At 41.2% G+C, this 26,588-nt stretch overlaps 1 protein-coding gene across 6 annotated transcripts in view; it reads right to left on the bottom strand.

Annotated features, from left to right (window-relative positions):
• TET1 (tet methylcytosine dioxygenase 1) overlaps positions 1–26,588 on the bottom strand; it is a 66,137-nt gene that overhangs the window by 7,904 nt on the left and 31,645 nt on the right. For 3 of the 6 annotated variants that reach the window (XM_065067948.1, XM_065067950.1, XM_065067949.1), the window contains 7 exons: positions 25,440–25,530; positions 24,744–24,837; positions 9,666–9,874; positions 8,625–8,775; positions 6,306–6,395; positions 5,701–5,838; positions 4,356–4,454 (listed from right to left, as the gene is read on the bottom strand). In XM_065067948.1, the coding sequence (XP_064924020.1) occupies positions 4,356–4,454; positions 5,701–5,838; positions 6,306–6,395; positions 8,625–8,775; positions 9,666–9,874; positions 24,744–24,837; positions 25,440–25,530 (872 nt within the window). The remainder of the gene's footprint in view (positions 1–4,355; positions 4,455–5,700; positions 5,839–6,305; positions 6,396–8,624; positions 8,776–9,665; positions 9,875–24,743; positions 24,838–25,439; positions 25,531–26,588) is intronic. The other 3 variants (XM_065067951.1, XM_065067952.1, XM_065067953.1) reach the window with 1 other exon arrangement.

Here is a 26,588-nt window from a genome sequence, read left to right as displayed (position 1 = left end):
GTCCCCACGCTCCCGCACCCAACCCCAGCACTCTTGTCCTCGGTCCCTTCCATGCTACCAGACCCTACCACCTCCTCCATGGAGCAGCCAACCTGGACCTTTCTCCCCTGCTCAGCAGTGAAATGTCACCATTTGGAACAAGAGGTTAAAATCTCCAAAGACAATTCAGTTTCTGCAAAGTTCAGTGAAATCTGGGTGAAACTTGCCAGCAGATTCACAGCTGTTCAGGAAGGTGAAAGAGGGGGGAAAAAGAACACAATTCCATACGACTCTCTTTCTTAGAAAGCCCAGCACATTCTCCCCTTCTCAATTAAAAACAAAAGCAGTAATTAAATAAGCATGGAGGGGCCTTGCTCCCACTTGTTCTCATCTGAAACTCTGTGATTCTAACTTGTCCCACCTGTCTGTGCCTGGACCCATGCACTAGTCTGAAAACTCTCCAAATCTTGAAGATTCAATCCACGTTCTAGACCCCCATCTGATTTTCAGTTCTAAAGTTTCGTGCATTTCACCAGAAACTTTCACAGAAAACTCATCTGTGCATGTATTCTTTTCCATAAAGGTGTTTACTCTTAAAAATGTATTAATCATCTTTTGTTTGACTTACAATCAGGCAAAGGTAGATTAGCTCTACATTTCACAATGCTTGGCCCAGGGAGAGCACACAAGCAGACAAAAATCAAAGCTCATCCTGGCTGAAAGAAAACTTCTTTTAAAGGAAAAATGAGTATTTGTCACTCTCACAAAGCCAACACCCTCTTTACAACATGAAAGCCAAAGAACAGTTTTGAAGAACTAAAGAAGATGAGGGCTGCAGTACACTGGCAGAACTATTTTGATAGTATAGTCAAATCCAACACATACAATATATTAGATACTGACTTAAAATACATAAAAATTAAAAATTCATGTATATTAAAAATTATGTTAAAAGCCTGAAAACCTACAGCCTAAATACCATGACAACAAACTGACTGTATGTATAATTTCAAGGTTGGTGTTCCCCATAACATATTTTAATGTAAAAGGAAGGACACAATTGCAAGTGGATAACTGAGAAGTTAATGTTACGGGGAAACCAGCTACCAGTTAAGACCCTAGAGATAAACCAGTAATTTACAGCTGAATCTTCCAAAGGAAAAGCATTTGTTTCAAAAGCCACTCTAATATTCAAACCTGTGCAAAATATTCCATTAAGAAACGTAAAGAGAAGCTACCCCTGAGACCTTAAAAGCAACGTTTTCCTCTGATACTGTGCTGCAAACTGACCAAAATTAAAGCTCAACAGGAGAAAATCATGGACTCTGCTAAAACCCATTTACACCATGAAGCTGCACTACAGACTTTTTCTAGAGAGTGCAGCTAAATCATCCAGGATGCTCAAAAGGCAAAGAAAATGTTGGCCAAGTGGTTTGTTTAGGTTTCCAGCGTGCCTGGTGATCAAAGCCATTACCTATTCTGGGTTTAGTGATGTCACGGTAAATCTTGCATATTTGTAAAGCTTTTGTTTCCCCCAACTTAAAATGCACCAATGAACTCAATGCAATTCCCTTCATCTGCAGCCACGCAGTTCCCAGCGCATCACTGCTGGACTCTTTGTCCTCTTGAACTTCACACGTAGAAATGATGGAGCTTTTTCCACTGTGTCCAAAGAGCAGATGTTTTAAATCCCGGTTGCAGCGCAGCAGCCGCCAACCAGCCTTTGTAAATGTGAAAGATGGAATCGCATTTCCTGCACTTTCCCTTGCAGAAAGAAAGCAGCAGGTGCCAGCAGGGACCCCGAGGTGCTGCTGCACCCCTGCTCACCCACACAAACCACCTTGCTTCTCCCTTACCCCCGAGACAAACCATGTCGTTTTAGGGGCCTGTTACAGCCTGAATCAGTGTGCTTAAGCCTGTGAGTCAGAGCAGGGAACCCCAAAGGTATTTCCCACACGTGGCAGTGTCAGCGGCAGTGTCTCTGTGCCGCTTGCTCTAACGTGGCCATGGTGCGCACGCTGCGGGCTGGGAGCTCGCACGTTACTGCAGCCAACTTCTGATGCTTCTCCATTCTCACAATACAATGAACAGTGAGAAAAATCCTTCCTTTACAGCCCTGTGGGGTTTGTCTTTTCTCCTATAACCAGAACCAGCGATTTAAGCATGCAGTAGTTCTATGGCTCCCAGAGCAAGCTGCAGGCACGGGCCAGAGCTTGGTCTAACCATTCAGAGACATTCTGTCATTTATTGCAAAGACTGGACATACACATAATGACTTGATGAGCTACAACTACAGAAATACATTAAGTTATTTTAAAAGCAGAGGATTACATTTTTTTTAATAAATCAGGAACAGTTTGCTGATGGATTGCTGATTGACACTACTTAGTCCTGCTGTCAATAATAGATTTTATATTGTAGCTGCCCTTGAAGCACAGATTTATCTTTCTCCCCTTCTTCCACAACGCCTGCTACAGACTCTGTGGCACCAGTGATTACATATAATTGCAGCCACTCTCTCTCCTACCTCAACCCCAGCAAAAAGGGCAACATCCCCCCCAGGATGAAACACCCACATACACGCAGCAGAACTAACAAAGTCTTAATGAACCATTTTGCTCCAGTCACTGTAAAACTCCACATACATATCAGTGATTTAAACAGATTCACATGGGTAAGAAGAATGTGATTGCTTGCAGCTAATGCAATGAACAAAAATACTTACATGTCACAGCCTCCACTGATAACTACAAAGCTTTTACCTGTGCGTTGCTCATTTAGGGTCTAGCTTCGTGTCCAAAGGGAACACGGCACCCTAACTCCACAGCTGGAACATGCACAATGGCCCTTTGGAGAATGTTGAAAGATGACAATAGACTCTGAGTAAAAATGGATGGTATGTCTACTGACTTAAAGGTTCTTAAAGTCTCAATTTGTAGGTAGAATTTACTTCTGCTCCTCTCAGGTAAACACATTAGTTTACACCTCTGTAGAACTGCCCGGTATTTTCATTCTACTACAGAGCAAACATGGAATATTCATTTTTATTTTTACCTTTTCTACCAAAAAGCAGCTCTGCTAATTCAGGTCATGATTCTGCGAGCCAGGAAAGATGTTCAGCAAATCAAATCTCCCATGGCAATCCTCCATTTGTGTAAATTCAGGTGTACTATTCTATCCTGTATCTACAAAAGACATTTTCAAGACTTCTTCCCCCCACTGCTAACAAAAATAACAGCCTCATTTATTTTCAGAGGCATGTACAAATAATGCAGCTGATTCTCAAAACATGTATACCCAGAAACAAACAAGAATTCTCTCTAGAAATTCTGGCAGGGACAGAGCAAGGAAATTGTTATTGGCAGCTCATCAGATAGATCATCTTAGAAAGTATTTATTTTTACCTTTTTAGTCTAGAGGAACTTCAAATTTTATACATTTCATGTCAGAATAAGGGGGAAGGGAAGAAATCTTACTAAAACTAATGAGGTACAAGATGACAAGTACACTGTGTACAGTCTGTAAGGTCTGACTACCATTAAAAAAAAACAAAAACAAATAAACAAAATACAACAGAAAAATAGTAAAAAAGTTATGGCGGTTTGAGGTTTGTAAGGCAGTGCAAATCATTCTTTTCTGTTTATTGCCACATTTTCAGAAAACAATCATCTGTCACCTCAGTTAGATGTATTACTTGCATATAGTACATTTCACAGGCAAAATATGTCATAATTATGTAAATTACTCCTCTGCTGTTAATACCAGTGATCATCATGTATTTTAAACTAAGCAGGTAGCCAAAGCAGCTTCTGGAACTAGATGAGAAGGCAGGAGGTGACCAGACAGATGCCAGAAACACACGTAGTAATTTATTTTGTGTTCTTACCACCAGTTTTGTTACGTTATTACCAGATTCAGTTATAAAGCAAAATTAACAGCCCTAATTTTGATCAAACTGACTGAGACTGAAGAAAGCCCAGAATGTTCTATCACCTGTTTGCAAAACAACATTTTTTGCTTTAGGCTTCCAATCAGTACCACTGTAACTCTCTCTCTAGACAGATTAACAAGTATTATATATTAAAATAATGAGATATCAAATCTAAACACAGAGAATATCAGGTATTCGATAGTTACCAGTATGAGTGCGCTATCTGATGAAGGTCAGATTCCAAACCATAATTTTCAGCAGTTAGAATGATTTGATAATGTTCTGCAAGACTTGGGAAATTGGGCAGAACTTGACAGAAAGACAAGGATAAGTTCAGACCTATGCACAGGACACAGTTTCCCATGCTACTTGGATCTGGAACTCCTTGCAAACACACCATATACAATTCACGAAAATAAAGAATCAACACCAGCAAGATAATCACCTGATGTAACTGCAGCTTCAGATTACAGATAAATACATTCGTAGAACTGTTCCTCAACAAGAGGTCTAGTTGTCTCTCCAGCCGTAACATACGACTTTTCTGGGATCAATATGGCAGAATGAGTAGCAGGCTCAGTTTCCATTTTGTCTTTAAGTTAAAAGGCAATGTAGCACTTAACAAAATGTTAGTATTTTCAAAACACCTAAATTAAATTTCATTTAAAAGTATACCATGTGGTTTGTCATAATGCTAGCCAAACATATCCATCCATTCGGGAGTGGCATTCCTGGTGAACTCCCAGACCTGCTTCCATACTTTAAACTAGCAGACATTTGCCCAACACAAAAGCACAGAACTAAGATTATAAACAATTGTTCCGGTAATTTCATTGATGTCACATACAAATGTTAAGTGTATGTGCAAATGCAACATTTTATTGAATCACAGCAACATAACTCCATTTTCATCTCCAGTTTTTTTTAAAAGACAGTTTCTACAGCGTGCAGATATTTTAAGTTTTTCTTCCCCAGATATGTATTCTTTGATAATTATTGTGCGTTACCTCCACTGAGGTACAAGAAGTCATCCTCCCTATTCAGAGCACTGTTGTGCCCTAAATACTAAAAAACCAGATTGTCACTTTTATTTTATCTTTTCTCATTTGAGATTGTCTGTCTTCAAGACTATGGTGTCAATTTCTAAAAGATCACTTAACTAATTCCCAAATGATGTTCCCACCAGCAATCCAGCAAGATTTTTGGTACAACCACCACACACAACCCCCCACATCTGTGGGTTTTCTTTTCATATGGAATAGTCACCTGACTGCACCATGATATCATACTCTCTGACTAGTAACTATACTAACATGAAGCCTGGTTAAGTGCACAGAGCAAGAGAAAGTGAATTTGATGAGAACGGAGCCTGGGGGACATAAATTAATAATGAATCCATTTGGTTTAGCTCTTCCTCTACAGAAGTGTCTACAGCTCCTTGGGTAGATAATTATTTGGCTCTGAACATCAAACCTCTACTGTGAACAGCTTATCTGCCCTATGGCCAGTCCTTTCCAAAGGGCTGGGGTGTCTCAAAAGAAGCAAGCAATTTTGTAGAAAGACCACTCCAGACCTTTTCTTGATCTGTTCTGTAATGTGACGAGCTTACGTCCTCTCTAGACCAGCCATAAAAATATGCAAATAATGTGGGAATTTATAAAGGGCAACATGTGGTTAATTTCATAATACCTTAAAAAACCTCATACAAATGTACCCACTAAATTGAGGAGCATTTTAAAACACACAGCACAACAACAAACAGTGTAAACGGGAAAATGCTGTGTACATACCACCGTGCTGCCATTGTGCATGTTGTGTGTGTCCTTATGGGCGTGGGCACAGAAGTCGATGCAAGCGGTCACCCCGGAGAAGGGCCGTCCGTCCTTGCAGCCCAGCCGGCAGTCTGGGCCCATGTGCTCGTTCTCCACCTAAAAGTGAAATAAACTACAGGTACTTGGGACTGAAAGCGAGCAACTGGGAACCCCGTGGGCTACCACGGAGCTTGTGATGGAATAAACGCAGCCAGCAAGAATGACTGGAAAGCATGTATTTGCTCTACGAAACATGCAACACTCACGACTGGATGTCAGCTAGATAATCAGCTCAGCCAGAGGCCAAATGTCTGTAAATAATAAAGCCATTTTGTTTAGAATATTAGCTCTAAACCTTTAACACACGAGCAGCCCAGGGCACAACTTAAGCATCGGCTGAAATACAAAAGGCGCAATATTTTAAAACCAGTCTAATGAAGCAACTGCTCTAAGCAAGCAAGGGGATTCACCACATCATGGGCAGAAGCTGCAGACCTGCAGAACACACTTTGGGGTTTCATCTTGTGTTCAAATCGCTGCCTGTTGGGAACAACAGCTACACCCATGGAATGGCACAGACCTACCTGGTTCTGGAAGGCTTCAGGAGCAAGCTTCTTATAAACTGGAGCCACATCAGTAGCTAAAGTTTGCAAATTGTTTTCAAGAAGTTCCTCCTGCAGAGAAAGACAACCAACATTCAGAGTACTGTAGTTTGCTTTAGAAGCAGCTAATCCAGCTTAGAGATGCCCGACATGTCAGCGAAGCTAAGAAAGTCCACCTCTATATTTTACAGTGGTGACATATTCCCTACTTTGTTTTCCTCCAAGGGCAAGGCTTTGAGAGACAACTGCAGCTTCAGATTTGCATGCAGTGTAGTGGCAACAAATAACAGCTTATTTTGTTTAAAAAACACCCCTAACACTTATCACCATATATTGTAAACACTAATGTATATGAACATATAAGAATATGTTCACATTTTTCAATGTGGTGTTACATTACAAAAAGGTACTGTTATTTTTAATTCATACTACAGCCAGTTTATTAACTGCCAGTAACTACCACAAATTTTTCTGAACTGCACTGAAGATAACACATCCTTAATTATCTATCCTACATACTATTCTTACCCAGGGATATTACACCCTTAACCTCATCTTACTCCATCCTGTGCCTCAAATGATCCAAATCTTTCTAGACTTCCAACTATCATCTTAATTTGCTCTACCTCCTAGCTTTATGTCATCTGCAAAATCATCAATATCGAATATTTAGCTAAAAGAAGGATCTGCTAGAAAAATAAATGACAAAACCAAAGAGAAAAATTATTTAACAGTAATTTCAGTTCTTTGAGACACCCTGACAACCTGCCTGTCACCCGGAGTCTGAGGTTTTTGCACAGCAGTATCCTGGGGGTGCTGGTGCTTCCCCCGCAGGCACAGCCAGTTAGGGAGCACTCACCTGCTCCAACCCTCAGCCTCTCTCAGCTGCTGAACCCAAAGAGCTTTTAAAATAACTGACCACATTCTGATCAAAAACGGATCTATCTGAGCTGTCTTGCAAGAGCTCTGGCACAGCCTGATATTTCATTAGACAGTGCACAGGAAAACTGTCACCTTTGTTGGTTCCTGAGCCAATGCTATTAAAAACATTAGAAACCTACAGAGAAAATGTGTACGGAATGCTCTGTGTACAGCATTACGCACAGGGAGAATGTAAAAACACAGGATCATGGAGAATGGAAAAGGACAAAGGAGAAGAGGATTCCTAAAACGAAGGAATGCCCAATAAACACATTTAATAGAAACTGAAAATTTTTTAACCAAATTCCTTCTTGAGACATTTGAGGCAAGCAGAGCTGTTTTCAGCTGTTCTGCCGTACTTGTACACTCAGCGAGACGGGCTGTGTGCCCCACTCTGCCAAGGCAGCAATCCCCACTTCAAGCCCTAAAGAAGTTTATGAACGTACACAATGTGAGTGGACAGCACAACTATGAGGACATTAAGGGGTTTGCATTCATGCATATAAGCATAAAAGATGCTTCATCAACTATTTCAGGAAAAAAATTGGGACTTGAGAGGAATGTTTAGCTCCAGTGAATCAAGTGACACATCCCTCTTCCAAGAAACAAGTGTTTCTCATAGGCACTTTTGGGTTACCCTGAGGATTGTATGTTCGTCAGGCAGCAGTTACCAGTTTACAACACCTTCATTCCTTCTTCATGAAAACATTTCCAGCATTAAAAAAAAAAAATTTGGTTTTTGTGTGTTTTGTTTTTAGAGGTTTATTACTTCACATAATCCATTCACTGTATTTCCTGTGCTGTCTCAGCTTCACATCACCACTAACACTCTACAAGCAGCAATTACGGTATCGTTTCACTGCATCCAATTTTAGTGTACTAATTCCTTCAAGCACTCTCAATGGCAAAACCGTGTTTATTGTAGCGCTTCCTATTTTGGTTAATAAAGTTGTGTTTGAGTTATAATGATTTAAAATTCACAGTCCAAAACTGCAATTACTTTGCAACAACCTAATACAGAATTCCTATGACAAGGCAAAAGGACTGAATCTCTGAGGTGCACGCCTGGTGCTTAGAAAAACCTTTAGCTGTATTTTACATAATTACAAAAAAACAGCATTTCACACAGAGTTACACGGTGAAGCTACATATGCATACAGAAAAGGATAATTTTAGGGTATGTAAATATATAATAAACAACACTGAGTTTTCATACAGTGGAAAAATTGTAACCACTACACTTACAAAACATTTAGTTGGGTGCCTGTGTGATAAGCTATGCATACAATGATGAGAGAGAAGAGGTGAATATCCATAGATTCCATTTCTAGTTCTGAAAAAATCATCGAATAAGAATTTAGAGGAAAAAAAATATCTTACTTGCTTAGGGTCATCCGTGAGAAGCCTAAATTTCCTGGGGTTTTTGCTTCTGGCAAATTTACAGCCATTGAAATACATACTCCACGAACAGCCAAATGAGAATGATGCTCCGCAAGTTTCTGGATCGAGTCCTTGACATGCACAAGTACGACTATGAACAGAAATAAAGACACGTCAAGCCAGCCAACAATGCAGCTTTTTTTTTTTTTTTTTTAGGTCAATGCTATTTGCTATTTCTTTTATAATACATAGCATAACAGAGGAATTTATAAAATATACACTTTGACCATATTCATGTGTAGAGGACTTTTTTCCCTCATAAAGGCAGTCTGAACTCTCCAAAATCCCACCTCTGGGAAATACATGACTCTCAGAGCTACATAAATACACCTCAGCTACTCTGACTTCTGACTTGGATAAAATTTCTGTTCAAGAAAATACCACTGCTATTGACGGTTATCCCTAAATCTAATAATTATTTTGTTATATGCGGCAGTACCATTAGCTGCAAATTGATCTGACTTTCCAAGTGGAACAACTTACTCAGTAAAGAGCACAAGCAATAGATTCAGGTCACTGTACAGCAATTGTGGCCTGGTAAATGTGGGCTATTCAAAAATCAGCACAAAGGCAGCACTGCTGCAGAGCCTCAGTTGCAATCTATCATCTAGCTGATCCAATTCCTCTCAGAGGCACAGAGAGGATGATCCTAATTTTGAGCATGCAATCTCTCATTCATTTAGAAAAGTCACATTATCACCTCCCCAGAAGCAATTTTGCACAGCCACATGTGCAGAGGGCACACTGACTGTCTTTGAGGAGCGTGCGCAAAGCCAGGAGAGAAGTTCATTGCTACCCCAGCACTGCTCTCTAGGAAAAGCCAGGAGCTACATCTTATACTGAAATGACACCTAGTGGTTTGTAGTTTTAAATGAGCTTTCTTCCATTTACTGTGTTATCAAAACTATTGAATTCTCAAGTTATTTCTTGCAGAACATTCAAAAAGCAACACAACGATCACGTACTATTGAAGTAACTTACTCTTCATTTAATGCACACCTACGGCTGGTGGGACAGCCGTATTTTCGGAGACTCTGCGTCAGTTCTTTGTACAGCGTGTCAGCCAGAAGATGAGGGATCCCTTCCCAGGCCAGGATGAGAATCACAATGACAGCAGTTTGACAGTGGTGTCCTGCACGCTGACGTACCAAGCACAGCAACTTCTCCTCATCACTACTTCTTCGTATCACCTGGAAGAATAATGTTGTTTATTCTTAAAAAAGCGCAGGAAACATGTAACGTGTTACTTTTCTCCGGGATACAAAAGGCCTGGAGAAATACGCAATGCTGCTGCCCAGAGAGTGTCCATCAGCAAGCAAGACAGGAACAGCATCACACGCTCATCTGTGGTGTTGAACACAATTTTGTGTTGCCTTGTTACCTGTAGAAGAAACAGCAGTACATTTTTACAGGAGGAGGAATATTCTAGGTGTTCTACACAAACAATAAAGAAGATATGGATGAACAGGAAAATAACCACTAGGAGGAAATAATCCTGAGATAACAGATTGACTGCAAACCTAACAGTTACCTTAAAAGTCATACTTAAAAACATACTGCCAAAAAACAGAACATAGGTACATAAAAGCACATTGCAAAAGCACATGTATACCTGGGTTAGGATGGTTACCAGAGTTTCGTGTCATGCAATGGTCCCCCACCTCAATAAGTACAATTAGAAGAAAGTGATGAAAATAAACCATGTTCCTTAGTGAAGGAAGCAATGATATTCTTCAGAACACATCCCTAGACAACCTACATTAAAGTCCTTCACAGAGCGCTGAAGTTTTTTATTAAACTGTATGATATACAAAGCAATCTTTGTCAACCTTATCCATAAAACACAAAGACTAACACAGTGTGGAACAGTGTAATATACCACTGAACTAAATCTGAAATGGAGTTGCATTGTAAGACAACCAAAAAAATGCATTAAAGCTAGGTCCTAAACTTGTGGTTATCTAAGTAGTTAGTACAATCCAGAAATATGACTACAAGCTGTGTACCACTTATGAAGATTTTCCCTGATGTGCTTACAGATTTCTTACTGGTTTTCTATGTAACAGATCTAGTAAGGCTTTAGTTGACCAATCTTTCATTGAATTATTCTTTAGCTGTCTCCAGTTTATTTATTTCTATTCCAGTTTCTGAAGCTTGAAATTACTGGGGATGGTTCCAAGATCGCTTCACCCTTAAAACATTCCCAAACCATACAGTATTTTAATCAATTGTCCCCCTATTTCCTTTATGGAAACATCACACTAAGGTAATACAAGAAACATCACACTAAATTCATACAAGAGCAACACCGTCTTAACCATGTCAACAGGAAGAGTAGCATATATAAAATCACAGCCTACAGTTGAGTTCACTTTATTATTTTCTTTTCACTGTGCATTTGACACAGTGTCCTCCCCAGTAAGGCAAATGGAATTACTATACTGCCACAGCCACCGAGAATATGGTAATAATGCAAATTATTAATCAATTCTTAGTGCAATAATTTAAAATGTGTATTTGTTTGCTACTGGAAGTCTGCAAACGTAAACAATAAGTACACTGGGAATTAACTATGAAACACTTAGATGCCAAATATTAAGTTAAATATGTAACAAATAGACCAAGTGCCTGAATGCTTCCTCAGAATGTGAACAATGCACAAAACAACTGGCAAATATTATGTCAAAAGTTATTTTTGTCCCTAATGCATTTAAAAAGAAGGAGAAATTAAACATTTGTTAAGTGGTGGAAATTTAAAGCCAGGCTTTTAAATTGGGAATATAAAAACTTTTCCCCTGTAATTACTTTTCCATGCAAAATAACCATGACTTTTCAGTGACTCACATAGAAAAATAATACAATCACCAAAACAGACTTGGAATAAGTTTCTACAGCATTATGTAACTCTTAAATGTCATATGGTCATCTTTTTGTAGGTGTGTAGGGCCAGATTATCCCTGAACTCATTTTAGCAAGCACTGGCTGCCATCAGTACTGAGAATCCATCAAAAGATTCCCGCATTAACAACAAATAATCTGTTCCAGCTGCAACACAGCACTTCTGGGAAGCGACAGCCTGACAAACTCCCTCACGATGATGTTTGACCACTACCCTCCAGCCTTGCTCTGCACTCACAGTAACTGGGCATGAAGTGACATGCTGCCCCCCCCTCACCTCTTTGCTAAGAGAACCCCATCTGGCACAAAAGGAAAAACTGAAATGGGACACACTTCCTTCCAAATAGCTTTCTGATGCACATACATATTTGGACACACAAAACCCCAAATACCATCCTCGTAGGTTGCTGATTTGGGCAGGATGTTAATTTAATCTGATCATTTTCAAAACCAAGTTTCGTACATCCCTCCTGTGCTGTAGTTGGGCACCCACCACTATCACTTTCTGTCCCACATCTGTTCTGCATTACTATGGCTATCCACGGGTCCTCCTTATGTGCACATCTAAAGGAAGACAGCAATTCAAGTAATTTATTTTATAAGCTAGCCCAGATATTCTCAAATGGCAGAATCTGAGAACATAAGCAAGTAGTCAAGGTGAGCCACAGCCAGCACAGAAATGCAATCAACAAGAGCTACTATGGCAACAGACCACAGAGAACCTGTTTCTGCTAGGAATTAAAGCATTAACACAAGAACAGGATGAGGTCAGGAGTGGGCTGTCCGGCCTTGTGCTCATCCTGATGGTGACTGACAGCAGGCGCCTATGGATTGCACAAAGGCACTCGGATGCAGAGATGCTTCTCAACAACCACCACGCACCCTCCAGCGCCTGGTGGTAGCCAGGAGACATGCTCTGCCCCAGCTTTGGGCAGATTTGCCTTCTGTGTGCTTGTCCACTCCTCAATCTATGCAGCATTTTACCACCCACTACATTCCTGGGCAAAGCTTAATTACAGACTAGGTGAAAGAAAAAACATTACCTTTTCTTTGCGCTGAGCTCATGTTCTCTCACAGCTGCATAATTACGTTTGATGGGGTTTCTTATCGCTCCTCAGTAAGTTTTTATTGCTCACCAGTCTCCTTTGCTGTTTTCATCACTACTGAACACTGAAGCTGATGTCCCATGAACTATTATCCCAAGAAGTAACACTCAACCTAGCATAACCACCATGAATATGGAACAACACTCCACTTTTTGTGTAACTTCATATTTATCAAGGGACTTTTACCTATCACTTTGGCAGCCATTTGTTCTGGATCACAAGGCCTTCCTGCTCTTCACAGTATCTATCCCTCCTCTTCGTTATCCTGAACAACTCTGCATCATCAGCAGTTTGTCACCTCAGTGTCTCCCACTTCTTTCAAGTAATTTCTGAATTTACTGATCATCAGTAAAATTATGCTGTCAATAAAACCTGCTTCAGCTGTCCAAATGCTTGAGTTCTACTTACTTGAATTATTTCTTTTAGATTGTTGAAGCAACTGTTTCAACCCTTGTAAGGAGCTCTAGAGCAAGGAATAAGTACACTGTGAATAAAAATTATGATGTCCTTAAACATAAGCCAGTCTATCTAAATTAGCACGTACATGACTTATGTAAGCAGCTAAGAGCCAGACAGCAGAAGCTCCACATAGCGGATGTTGAATTACCACATGGATAAGAAGTTACTTTCCCATTTAGTATCACTAGAACAGTTGTGTTAACTCTAACATGATATAAACCAGACACCACTAGCAAATAGTACAAAATTGTAATTGTGAGTTAAATACACTGCTATAAATTACTGGATTAATTTTTTTTTTTTTTTTTTTTTTTTTAAAAAAAAAGAACCAACAAAAAGGTCCTTTTTAGGTTTATTTCATCCCCATGTAGTTCCACTGCAATACTCCCTCCAGCCCATTCTGAATTTCTTCAGTAACACAGCTGTATCTCCTTTGCAGGATATTAGTAGCTGATTTTCAAGTGAGAACGTGATTTCATTGTTCACTATAGTTTCCTGAAATAGCCAACTCATTTAGAACAGTTTGGCTCCAAATCTTCTAACCTGCAGATTTGGCCACCATGTGAAATCCACGTATGGAATTCTCTCTACACAGGACAAGATTCTCTGCTAAGCTACAATTAAATAAAAATCTACAGCAGTACCAAGTGAGAGCTCGGTGCTGTTAAAACCTGCTGCTGTTGTAGCAGGTGATGCTGTGTAACAGGAAGCAGGAGAATATTCTTGTTTGCTACACAAATGAGTCTGTCCTGCTTTTTCCTAATTCACCCCCCCACACATTAAACCACATTAAACTCTTTTCTTACTGGACGATGTTATGCCCTTCTATTCTCAGCATGCCTAAGAGGTATTAAAATGGAAATAAGTTCCACTTCCCTGAATTCTCTCTTCTCAAGTATTACCAGACGACAGCAAAAGAGTTAGCACGGAACAGTTATCACAATACTATGAAGTTACTCAGATATTTACAGGAATATCATTGAAGTGTGACATCTGCAATCATCCGCAAACACCTTTTTTCAAGTTGCTACCGGCAGCAGTATTATACTGTTTACAAATGAGCTGACTGCAGTATATATAGGTTAAGTGATTCTTCTATAATCATACAACCAATTCTGCTGAAGTGAGGATAAAATTAAGGTCTCAAGTCCCAGCACCCTCTTACCCTTCTTACTCTCTCAAACTCCCCCTTCTGTTGTATCGCAGGCAATGGTAAACTGCACTTTGTATGACATGGGTGACAATAAGAATCTGCTAGCAGGTGCAAGACCTGCTCGACATGGTTGTGAAACTTAAGGAGGAGGTTGAGACGCTGAGGACCATCAGGGAGGGCGAAAGGGAGATCGACTGGTGGAGTAACACCCTGACGTGCCAGTCGGAAAGGTCCCAGGGAGGTACCCCCACAAAAGGAGATGGACCTCCTGCCCTCTCGGACAGAGGCGGAAGTCCTGAGACGGCCCCACCCTTGTTGCTGTCGGGCAGAGGTAGGGGACCTAAAAGACGACAAGGGTTGGAAGCGTATTCTGGTTCGGCGTCACGGACAGCCCCCCTCCCTGCCTGCTTTGTCTCCCCAGGTGCCCCTCCGTAATAGGTTTGAGGTCCTGGATCTTGAAGAAGAGGTAGGTGAGGAGGTGGTGCCAAGCCTGCCTACAAGATCACATAGGAAGAGGCGGTTGACTTCACAACTTAAGACTGCCTCTGATAAGAAAGAAAGAAGGGTGATTGTAATAGGAAATTCCCTTCTGAAAGGAACAGAGGGCCCAATATGCAGAGTTGACCCTCATCTTAGGGAAGTTTGTAGTCTACCTGGAGCCCGGATCAAGGATATCACTAGAGAGCTCCCCAAACTGGTGCGCCCGACAGACTACTACCCGCTGCTGGTCTTCCAGACAGATGGGGAGGAAGCTGCTTCCCGTAGTCTGAGGGGAATGAAGAACGATTTCAAGGTCTCGGGAAGGATGGTGAAAGACTCAGGGGCTCAAGTGATCTTCTCTTCACTCCTTCCATCTTCAAGGGACGATGTGGGATGGAATAGGAAAATTCAGTCTCTAAATGGTTGGCTCCAAGACTGGTACTACAGGCAGGGCTTTGGATTTTTTGATAATGGTTGGTTTTATAAGACTCCAGTCCGGACAGTGTCAAGCGGGAAAGGTTTATCTCGCAGGGGCAAAAGGATGCTGGGGCAGGAATTAGCTGGGCTCATTTGGAGAGCTTTAAACTAGGCTCGAAGGGGGATGGGGTTGTAGCTGGGCTTGTCCCAGTGGGGCAGCATTCTAAAACTGATGAGGACTGGGTGGCCTCCTATGCCCCTAGGGAGAAATTGGTGTGCTCTGCTCGCTCCCTGAAATGCCTGTACACCAATGCGCGCAGCATGGGGAATAAGCAGGAGGAGTTAGAATCCTGTGTTCGGTCGGGAGATTATGATCTGGTGGCAATTACAGAAACATGGTGGGACAGTTCACATGACTGGAATGTGGTCATGGATGGCTATGCCCTTTTCAGGAAAGACAGGCCAGCCAGGCGTGGTGGTGGAGTTGCTCTCTATGTGAGAGAGCAACTACAATGTACTAAATTCTGCCCAGGAGCGGATGACGAGCGAGTTGAGAGTGTATGGGTCAGGATCAAGGGACAGGCTGGCAGGGGTGACACTGTTGTGGGCGTCTGTTACAGGCCACCAGATCAGGCTGAGGAAGTTGATGAGGCCTTCTATGGGCAGCTGAGAGTGGCCTCACAGTCACAGGCCCTGGTTGTTGTGGGGGATTTTAACTTCCCTGATGTTTGCTGGAAGGACCATTCAGCCAGCCAGCCACAGTCCAGGAGGTTCCTCCAGTGCACTGATGATAACTTCCTCATGCAGATGGTGGAGGAGCCGACTAGGAGAGGTGCACTGCTGGATCTCATCCTCAATAACAAGGAGGGTCTGGTCGAAGCAGTAAAGGTTGAGGGCTGCCTGGGTTGCAGTGACCACGAGATGGTGGAGTTCAGCATCTTGTGTGGCAGGAGCAGAATAGCAAGTAGAATTGCAACCCTGGACTTTAGCAGGGCTAACTTTGGCCTTTTCTAGCAATTGCTGGGGGAAATCCCATGGGCAAGACTGCTTGAAGGTAAAGGGGCCCAAGATAGCTGGATTGCATTCAGAGATTGCTTCTTCCACGCTCAGGATCAGAGCATCCCCACACGAAGGAAGTCAAGGAAGGGAGCCAGGAGGCCTGCGTGGTTGAATAGGGATCTGTTGGGTATGCTCAAGCAGAAAAGGAGAGTTTACAGGCCGTGGAAGCAGGGGCTGGCCACTTGGGAAGAATATAAGGCTGCTGTTAGAGGATGTAGGAAGGCAGCTAGGATAGCCAAGGCCTCCTTAGAATTACAGCTGGCGAGAGGGGTCAAGGACAGCAAAAAGAACTTTTTCAAACACATAGCAGACAAAACTAATACCAGAGGCAATGTAGGCCCACTGATGAATGGGGTGGGTGCCCTGATGGCAGAAGATACAGAGAAGGCAGAATTACTGGATGCCTTCTTTGTCCCTGTCTACTTTGCCGGAGGCTGTCCTGGGGAGCCCTGTACCCCTGAGACCCCGGATGAAGCCAGGTCAATGGAGGAGATTGCTTTAGTCGATGAGGACTGGGTTAGGGAGCAATTAAATAGTTTGGACATCCATGGGTTCAGATGGGATGCATCCGCGGGTGCTGAGGGAGCTGGCTGAAGTCATTGCTGGACCGCTCTCCATCATCTTTGCCAAGTCTTGGGAAATGGGAGAGGTGCCCGAGGATTGGAGGAAAGCAAATGTCACTCCAGTCTTCAAAAAGGGCAAGAAGGAGGACCCGGGTAATTAAAGACCGGTCAGCCTCACCTCTGTCCCTGGGAAAGTAATGGAACAGCTTATTCTTGGTGCCATCTCAAGGCATATCAAGGATAAGAGGGTTATTAGGGGCAGTCAGCATGGCTTTACCAAGGGTAAGTCATGCTTGACCAACCTCATAGCCTTTTATGAGAATGTAACAAGGTGGATGGATGATGGCAGAGCAGTGGATGTGGTCTACCTTGACTTCAGTAAAGCCTTTGACACAGTCTCCCACAGCATCCTCACAGCTAAGTTGAGGAGGTGTGGTCTAGACAATAGAGTAGTGAGGTGGGTTGCAAACTGGCTTAAGGAGAGAAGCCAGAGAGTGGTAGTCAATGGTACGGAGTCTAGTTGGAGGCCAGTATCCAGTGGAGTGCCTCAGGGGTCAGTACTGGGGCCAATATTATTCAATATATTCATTAACGATTTGGACGAGGGAATTGAGTGCACTATCAGCAAGTTTGCTGATGACACTAAGCTGGGAGGAGTGGCTGACACACCAGAAGGCTGTGCTGCCATCCAGCGGGACCTGGACAGGCTGGAGAGTTGGGCGGGGAATAACCTGATGAAATATAACAAGGGAAAGTGTAGAGTCCTGCATCTGGGCAGGAACAACCCCAGGTTCCAGTATAGGTTGGGAAATTACATATTAGAGAGCAGTGTAGGGGAAAGGGACCTGGGGGTCCTGGTGGACAACAGGATGACCATGAGCCAGCACTGTGCCCTTGTGGCCAGGAAGGCCAATGGCATCCTGGGGTGTATTAGAAGGGGGGTGGTCAGTAGGTCAGAGAGGTCCTCCTTCCCCTCTACTCTGCCCTGGTGAGACCACATCTGGAATATTGTGTCCAGTTCTGGGCCCCTCAGTTCAAGAAGGACAGGGAACTGCTGGAGAGGGTCCAGCGTAGGGCAACCAAGATGATTAAGGGAGTGGAGCACCTCCCTTATGAAGAAAGGCTGAGGGAGCTGGGTCTCTTTAGTTTGGAGAAGAGGATACTAAGGGGGGACCTTATTAATGTTTATAAATATATAAAGGGTGAGTGCCATGAGGATGGAGCCAGGCTCTTCTCGGTGGCAAACAATGATAGGACAAGGGGTAATGGGATCAAGCTGGAACACAAGAGGTTCCACTTAAATTTGAGAAAAAACTTCTTCTCAGTGAGGGTGACAGACACTGGAACAGGCTGCCCAGGGAGGTTGTGGAGTCTCCTTCTCTGGAGACATTCAAAACCCGCCTGGACATGTTCCTGTGCGACCTCACCTAGGCGTTCCTGCTCCAGCAGGGGAATTGGACTAGATGATCTTTTGAGGTCCCTTCCGATCCCAAACATACTGTGATACTGTTTGTCCAGAAATCCAATTTTGTTAATTAAAGTAGTGATAATAGCAACTTATATGTTTGCTCTTTTATAATACTCAACTTTGTTTACCTTAACATAGCTTTTTGTTTCATGTTTACTCTATTAAAATTATTTGTGTATTTCTTCATATTAAACAATATTAAAGCACTTTTATTCACTTCAGAAACCATGTAAAAGTTTCTAATAATTTTGAATCTCAAAGCAATGCAGCACTTTAAAAAGAATGGCTTTACTTTAGATAATGTTACAAACAATTTTTTTGTCCAAAATACATTTCTTTAACTCTGTACTTGGCAGGTATGCCTCCTAGCAAACAGTGAAAATAGTGCCTGCACAGCTATAGTACCTGTCAAACACATTAATTTAACATATTAGGACATCATGGCAAGAAACTGATACTCTAATATAATGTTGTCCAAAAAGGTGGACAAAAACCCCAACAACCACCTCTCCATATGCCAAAATTCATTTCCTCCCAGACTTCTATAGAGAATATAATTTAATCACAAAGACTGTTTAATAAATGAAATCAAAGCCTGAAGTACAGTAAGCTATTTAAAGCAGAATGGAGCTGCACATTCTACTTAAACATGTAGCCATGGGACAAGTCAGTCTGGAAGAATTTACTTCAAAGTCCTTTCCAAATACAGTTCAAACATTGCCCATTCTATCATGTTCCAAACAGCACGAGAGCTCTCAGTGCCGCACCAGAGTTCCCGTCCAGCGGATACAGAAAATCAGCACCAAAGACTCCGCTCGCGAGTGCCCGACTCCTGCCCAAGGGGTCCTGACATCCCAGATGATTCGTAACCACCATCCACAAAGCACCTTGCCCATTTGCCAGTTTGTTTTAATAAATTACACATCTCTTCTAACACCAACAATAACTTATACGTAGAGTGCCCAGAAGCTGCAGTAACAGCTCAGTTTCCTTGCTTTTTCAATTCTCATTTTCAATCACTTTCTCAACTCAAGCTGAACTAGCAAAGTGAAAAAAATCATCTCTGCATCTGCTGAAGAATCTGTTGTTATTAAGGCTCATTCAGCACTCAACAAACTGTAGTCTCTGGCATTTAGCTACACATTTATATCAGTTCAATGACCTACAGAATCTTGGTTATGACAGTGTGTTATCTAAGCATTACTTTTAAAAAACTGATTGGTTTCAGTGGCTAATATTAGATTCAGGTCTCTACAGGACTGTAATTTCAAATTTAACTATATTTTTTAAGTGTTTGCAACTGGGTTTTTTACGCATTTTTAATCCATCCATATTTTTAATTATTTATATATGCTACTAGCACACAACCAACACTACAGGAAACATAATAAAGATATGTCAAGTTTTAAATATAAAACCCCAAAAGGACAGACAGTACAGAAGCAAAATAAACTACTTGCAAAGGGCATAAAAGCCCCATAATACTGTCTTTTCAAACAAATTAAGGCCACCAGCAGGCTAACAGAATCTGAAGGGTGTGATTGTCTTGATTTACAATACGTTAATACCAGAGGGCTTGAAAGTTACCAAGAGGATAACACTTTGTAAAAAGACCTTAGAAAAAATATGTTGATTCAGTGATCACATTAGCTTGGTATCTGAGTGATCACACAGGAAAATGGGATGCACAGGGAGAAATCACATGAACTCTTCCTAAGTGAAGTCACAGCTCAGTCACACTGCAGGTCTTTCTAGATCTCCAAAAGCCATCCACTAAGGTCCCTTAGTGAAGGCTCTTAAAAAAATCCCTAACATCTCTTGGGACAAATGAAAAGACAACACATGAAAAGACACGAAACAAAAGCTGGTGTCTCTTTGATGGGAGCTCTGTACAACTGTGTTGAAGCTTGTGCTCTTCAGCATGTTTGTTAAGGGTAAATAAAACATCTGTTGATGACACTAAGGGTAAATAAAACATTTGTTGATGATACTAAGCAATTCAGAGTAGTGAAGACAAGTACAATCTGCAAACAAAAGGAGGAGTTCACACTGCTGAGCAGGCAGTCAAATGGCAGATAAAATTCACTGTAGATGTGCATCTTTAATGCACATGCTGAAAACAACTCTATTTTTAGAGATGGCCTCGGAGCTGGCCATTACCATGCAGGAATGAGGATCTGGCACAGTGATAGAAAGTGCTATGAAAATGCAAAATCACTGCTCTACAATGGAGAAAAAGCAAAAAATAACTGCTAGGAATTACTGAGAATAAAGCACAAGGCTGAAAACATTATGCCAGCATTTCAACTCCCAGCATAGGAGAACAAGAAGGAAAAGAAGAAATAGAGATGGCCAGATTAATGAAAGGCAACTAACTGAACACAAATATGCCACCTCCAAGCTCAGGAAGCCACAGAGCTGTGAATTACTGGAAACTAACCAAGTCTTCTGGGAGGCAACAGCCCTGGCTCTTAAACCTTCTGCTGTTGCTCAGCGCTGGAGACAGGACCTCCGCCCAGACCTGGCTGGCTTTATCGCTTCTTATCTCATCTGTATTTGGAGCTGGGGCCTTAAAAATTACATTGCAACTGAAGACAACAGATAGCAAAGGCAACTTAGTTGATCCAAGCCAACATCCACTGAATCCAGGAGAAGGAACTCAAAGGAAATGGGTTTAATCCAGAAAACGTTAAGACCCAAAACTGGCATCCTCTAAGGTCAGTGACACGTCATACCTTTGACTTCAGTGCAGCAGGATGATGCCTACAGTGAATTACTTGTGAACTACTAAAACATTCATAGACCATTTCACATAAATAGAGGTAATTGTAATTTACCAGACATACTGTAGGCAGGGTAAAAACAAAACCAAAGCCAACAACAACAAAAAACCCAAAACAGGGCACATCCATTATCAGCTAAAGCACTGATAAAACAATGGGACCAAGATGAGTCAAGCCACTTACCACTGGCTGGTTATAGGGTACGCACAGTAATATGAAACTTTTGAACTACTAAGAAGGACAGATTGGTAATTTCAGTAATTCAAAAGGTTTTTTTCTTTAACTTACTATGAAGAAGTACGATGAACTTGGACCAAAAAAACCAGCCAAACTAACAAACAAACACAAACAAAAAACTAAAGAAGAGTACACTTACCCTGGCATATGTCACAGAACAGTAAGTTATGTTTTCTCTTACTCTGATATCCATACACTTGAAATCTCTGGCAAAACTCTATTAATTCTATTTTGACATAAAAAATTACAAGATACAAATTCTGATGCAAAAAAATCCAGAGGTCAAGCAATCTCCTCACTGCCGCATGTAGCAAGAAAAATAGCAAGCTGCTCATCTTCACTGCACACAGTTTAGCTCACGTGGGTGTCAGTCTAATCCTTACACATACAATTATCATAAGGTTTCAAACCCCAGATGGTATTTACTTAACAGTATTTAGGTTCAACTAATTCTTGTCCATATCCAGAGGGACAAAGTATCACCCTAAAATATAACACATCAAAATATACAGATGAGACAGATGTTTATTTTTTCTCAAAAGAAGACTGAAAGAGAAATGATTATGCAAATTTATGGTAACCTGAAATCTAAGGATGAAAACATCAGCTCCTTTTGAGGAAAGGAGTCTGTCTCAGTAAATGTTTAACACACCAGGCCCATGTTTGAGGCCGCTTAAGCAAAAGCAATTTAGGAGGGAATTAGTGTTATGAAATGCCGTCACTAACACACGTATGTAAGGACACAGGTATTTTAGAAAGCTTCCTCTAACTTAGAAATGCGTCTAAAGAATCACTAAGACAAAATTATCTAGTGAAATCAGGCAAAATCAATTGGGAAAAATGGTTCAATATGATCAACAAACACATTCAATGGTAATTTCAGAGCTCCATCGTGGTGCTCTCACCAGCAAGTCTCTCAGGAGCCCTGAGCGCAACAGCATGTCCATCTGCACAGCAGAAACAAGTCTGTTCCGCAGTACACTGTAAACAAGTAAGTGATAGTCTCTGTGCAGCTGACGGAGCCTTGTGACTGCAATTGTCAGAGAGCACAGCAAGCTTTTTCCATATGCTTTCAAACAAATTTCACAATTATGTTTCTTTGGTCGTAGTCAAACATGTTCTGTTATAAGGATTAAAATTAGCATCGTCAATGAAAAGCTAGTGCAACACATTAAGAATACCAACCCCAAATGTGGATTTTATACATGATGAAACAGTTCTACAGGAGATTTCAGTTATTTCCTTCCCTCTCTTCTATTGAACAGTCACACTGTAACAACTGGCAGACTTGGAAAAGCACTAATCCTCTTTAGCTCTGAACTGGCACACAAAAAAGTCACTGCTGCATAAAACAAGATTGGAACTCAAGTTAAATGAACATTAAAGCTTCCTCTCGCAAACACTTTACATATAGAAACGTGAAGAATCTAACTAACTGGAGAGCAGGTCTCCATACCTTAAAACAGCCTTTTCTTTGTGCATCCCAGTGCTGTCACATTGCACACACATGTTCGACACCTACAGCCACACAGATATACAATAAACTCTACCATTTCTGTTTTACATAAAAGACAGTGTGTGGATACTGGCAAAAAGAAAAAACAAGGTTAAGAGTTCGTCTTAAATGCCTTCTTTCTTTCAGCTGCTCACAACTGTTTCTAAGATAAGATCTTTAACTCCTGTCCTCTTAAAACTGAATGGTTTATTTAGTTGAAACACATAAAAATCATTCCATTCTTTTTGGGTTCGTTGTTTATGACATCATTCATAGACATTCATTCCGGCAGAAAGGGACCTGGGCGTACTAATTGACAGGAAGCTCAACATGAGCCAGCAGTGTGCCCAGGTGGCCAAGAAGGCCAACGGTATCCTGTCCTGTATCCAAACCAGCGTGGTCAGCAGGACAAGGGCAGTGATCCTTCCCCTGTACTCTGCATTGGGGAGGCCACACCTGGAGAATTGTGTTCAGTTCTGGGCCCCTCTGTTGAGAAAACATACTGAAGTGCTGGAGTGGTTCCAGAGAAGAGCAACAAGACTGAAGGGACTTGAACACAAGCCCTATGGGGAGAGGCTGAGGGAGCTGGGCTTGTTTAGTCTAGAGAAGAGGAGGCTTAGAGGTGACCTCATCATTCTCTAGAACTACCTGAAAGGAAGTTCTAGCCAGGCGAGAATTGGTCTCTTTTCCCAGGCAGTCAGCAGTAGGACAAGGGGGCATGGGCTTAAACTCTGCCAGGGGAAGTTTAGGCTGGATATTAGAAAGAAATTCTTTACAGAGAGTGGTCAGGCATTGGAATGGCTGCCCAGGGAGGTGCTGGACTCACCGGCCCTGGAGGTTTTTAAACTGAGATTGAACATGGCACTTAGTGCCATGATCTAGTAAATGGACTGGAGTTGGACCAAGGGTTGGACTCGATGATCTCTGAGGTCTTTTCCAACCCAGTCGATTCTGTGATCAGTTTTACCATCTTTATTTCTTGGATGCTGATTTGTTATTAAATATTAGCTGAAGCAACATACACACATGGGATTTCTTTCTGAAAAGTAGTTTATGTATCGAGTATAAAAAACACATTTTGAGTGTTCCAAACATAAGCAGTAAATGTTTAGCAGGCAATACCATTTATGTACAATATGTAATAACCTTATTTTTGTCATGTAGTTACAAACATTAGTCTACCAACTGTACTGTTGATCGTTCTTTCAATCAAATCTGAAATTCCTAAGTACAGCAATATTTTTTATTAACAACTAAGTTCTTCCATTGTTTTCCAAAACTCAGTTTACAAGATTCTCAGTTTACTTTTCACCTCCTGCAGTGGTTTCAGCAAAGATTAAGGACAATCAATTCATTCCAAGCTCTCTCCTGGAGCTTGTGTGTTGCCTCATTTTCCGGCTCCTATGAAGCAACGCGAGACAAGACTTTCGTGAAACCTGTCACCATAACATTATAAACACCTTATAAAAAGTAATTAAATCCATGGCATGAGATCGAAATTCCTCACCCACCACACTCTTTTCTTCTGGTATTCATATAACCGAGAAGCGTTTTAAAAAATGGTAGTGGGTAGTTTTTTAACTCTCCCAAGGAACCATCCCCTTCTTGTCTTTCTTCAACACTTCCCAATAATATATTTCACTTAACACTCCAACTTTGGATACTGTCACAGGGTCTTCTTACCCTTGATTTGGCAATTTCTGTCAGCTCTATTAAGCACCTATCTTTCACACTCATTCAAACCACAGCATAACATATAGCACCACATCCTAAATTTTAAAAAATTGCCTTAGCTTCATCATTCAGACAGACCTGTAAATCAATTAAATGAAGAACCAGATCTTCATTAAAAATCAATTATATTTAAGATCAAGGACTGCACGTCATGTGATACTTAAAAACCACACAAAACAATTTTACTGCTGTAACATAAAAACTTACCCACTTGGCAATCGGACACCCCTGAGAGCTTTTTCCTTCCTTTCCTGTATAAACCACTACCTCTATTCTTACAGCGCTTCCTTTTGCTCCATACCTGCATTAAAAAAAGTTCAGGAGTGAAACAAACTGCTGTAAGACCACATGAAAACAGGAAACATTTTCAATAAAGCAAGAAAACAAAATATTTATAATGTCAAAAAAAACGTTTTAAATTTAAAATCCCATTTGCAAGAGTAATTTTGGATATCTCTCTTCTGATAACAAGCTTCTACCACTAAGGAAGCATTATTTGGGGAAGCAAATGCTATCTGCATGTAAATCCTAGTGTATTTAGTCACTAGTGTGACCCTTCTATCCAGTTTGTCACAGCTTCTTTGTGTGTAGGACCCCAGAAAACCTAATTCTGCCAGCTGCTGATCTCCATCCTTCCTGTTGAGTTCAGTGGCACCGAAGAGCACACTGCACTTGAAATTCAACCCTAAAGCTGCAAGTGCTCAGGAAATACACATGAGTTTGGAGCTTAAATGCTAGTGCTCTCCTCATGCACATCTGAACAGGAAAACACTTTGCAAATCAGTACTGCAAAAGGTTTGGAAAAACAAAGCTAAACACAGCACCTTATTTTTTACAGCTCCTCTTCTTTCCTGTTTAGACAGTCAAAAATACTGTGAGCATTAAATGCTGCATTTTCCTCACCTGTTCTCCATTATTTCTCTCACAGCAGCAACACTTGGTCCTGTCCCAAGGTGTGTGTAATACGGGCCTTCATCTTTCTCTATAATTTGCTCTGTAAGCAGGTTGAGAAAATCAAGTTGACACATAGAAAATTTATTTATCTCACTACAAGTAAGCTTAGAAATGGTTTACAGAAACATCTTCCAAATTAAATTACAGTACATAAAATTTGACCCTGAAATGTAATGAATAAAGACTATAACATATTTTAACCTCAGAGGCATCGAAATTATTTTGTACTTGTTTCCTCCTATTAATCTGCTAGAATTTTTTCTTTATGTTATAAAGTAATCCTAATAGTAGTTATATTTTCCATTCTTTACAAATTTTCACTACGGAAGTTAGCACGTATTGACTAAGATTCCAAATATCCTTGTTGGTAGGAAAACATTATTAATTCATTTTAGACAAAGGAGAAATGAGGGAAAAAAAAAAAACAAACCACACCACAAAACCAAAACCCACAACTGTTAGTCATATAATACTACAGAAGAGAAAACATAATCTAGGCCTCTTCACTAGCAGTCTGTTGCTTCAGAACATTAAAGCAAAGATGAAACAATCTGCCTGTGTACAATTTAAGCCTCTAACTTGTTTTTCCATCTGTGCACTTTGATAGTCTGAAAACACAGCATGTCTAACACCATCAAACAAACTGTATCTGCAAAACCCTCAATACTGAGTTTGGTCTGACATCTCATCCGGTGAGGCCCATTATTAGGTACATGGCCTCACCTGAACTCCACCTTCCCTTTGCTCTCTGTGATGAGAGGCATCTAGAAGCCTTTGACATGGGCTCTTCATGGCCAACTCACATGAGTCCTCAGGACCAAAAGTGACAGCAACAAGACCGCCCATAGCTACGCCCTGCCGCTTATCTAACAATGACAACATACTGGGAATTTTTTGCCCATCTCAGACATAAACTACTTCTAGGCCAGAAAAATCACAATCTGATATACTGCAGATAAATTCACAAAGAGCTCAAGTCAGCAATGACCAAACAACAAGCAGAAAAACACCTTTTCCTCCTGGGTTTAAATTGAAATAGAGAATTTAAACCTGCCAGTTACAATACCAAAAACACTCATTTCTGCTGTGCATTGCAGG

The sequence above is a fragment of the Columba livia genome, chromosome 6 (genome assembly GCF_036013475.1).
Source record: "Columba livia isolate bColLiv1 breed racing homer chromosome 6, bColLiv1.pat.W.v2, whole genome shotgun sequence".
Classification (NCBI taxonomy): Eukaryota; Metazoa; Chordata; class Aves; order Columbiformes; family Columbidae; genus Columba; species Columba livia.
This window is presented reverse-complemented; position numbering and strand designations above follow the sequence as displayed.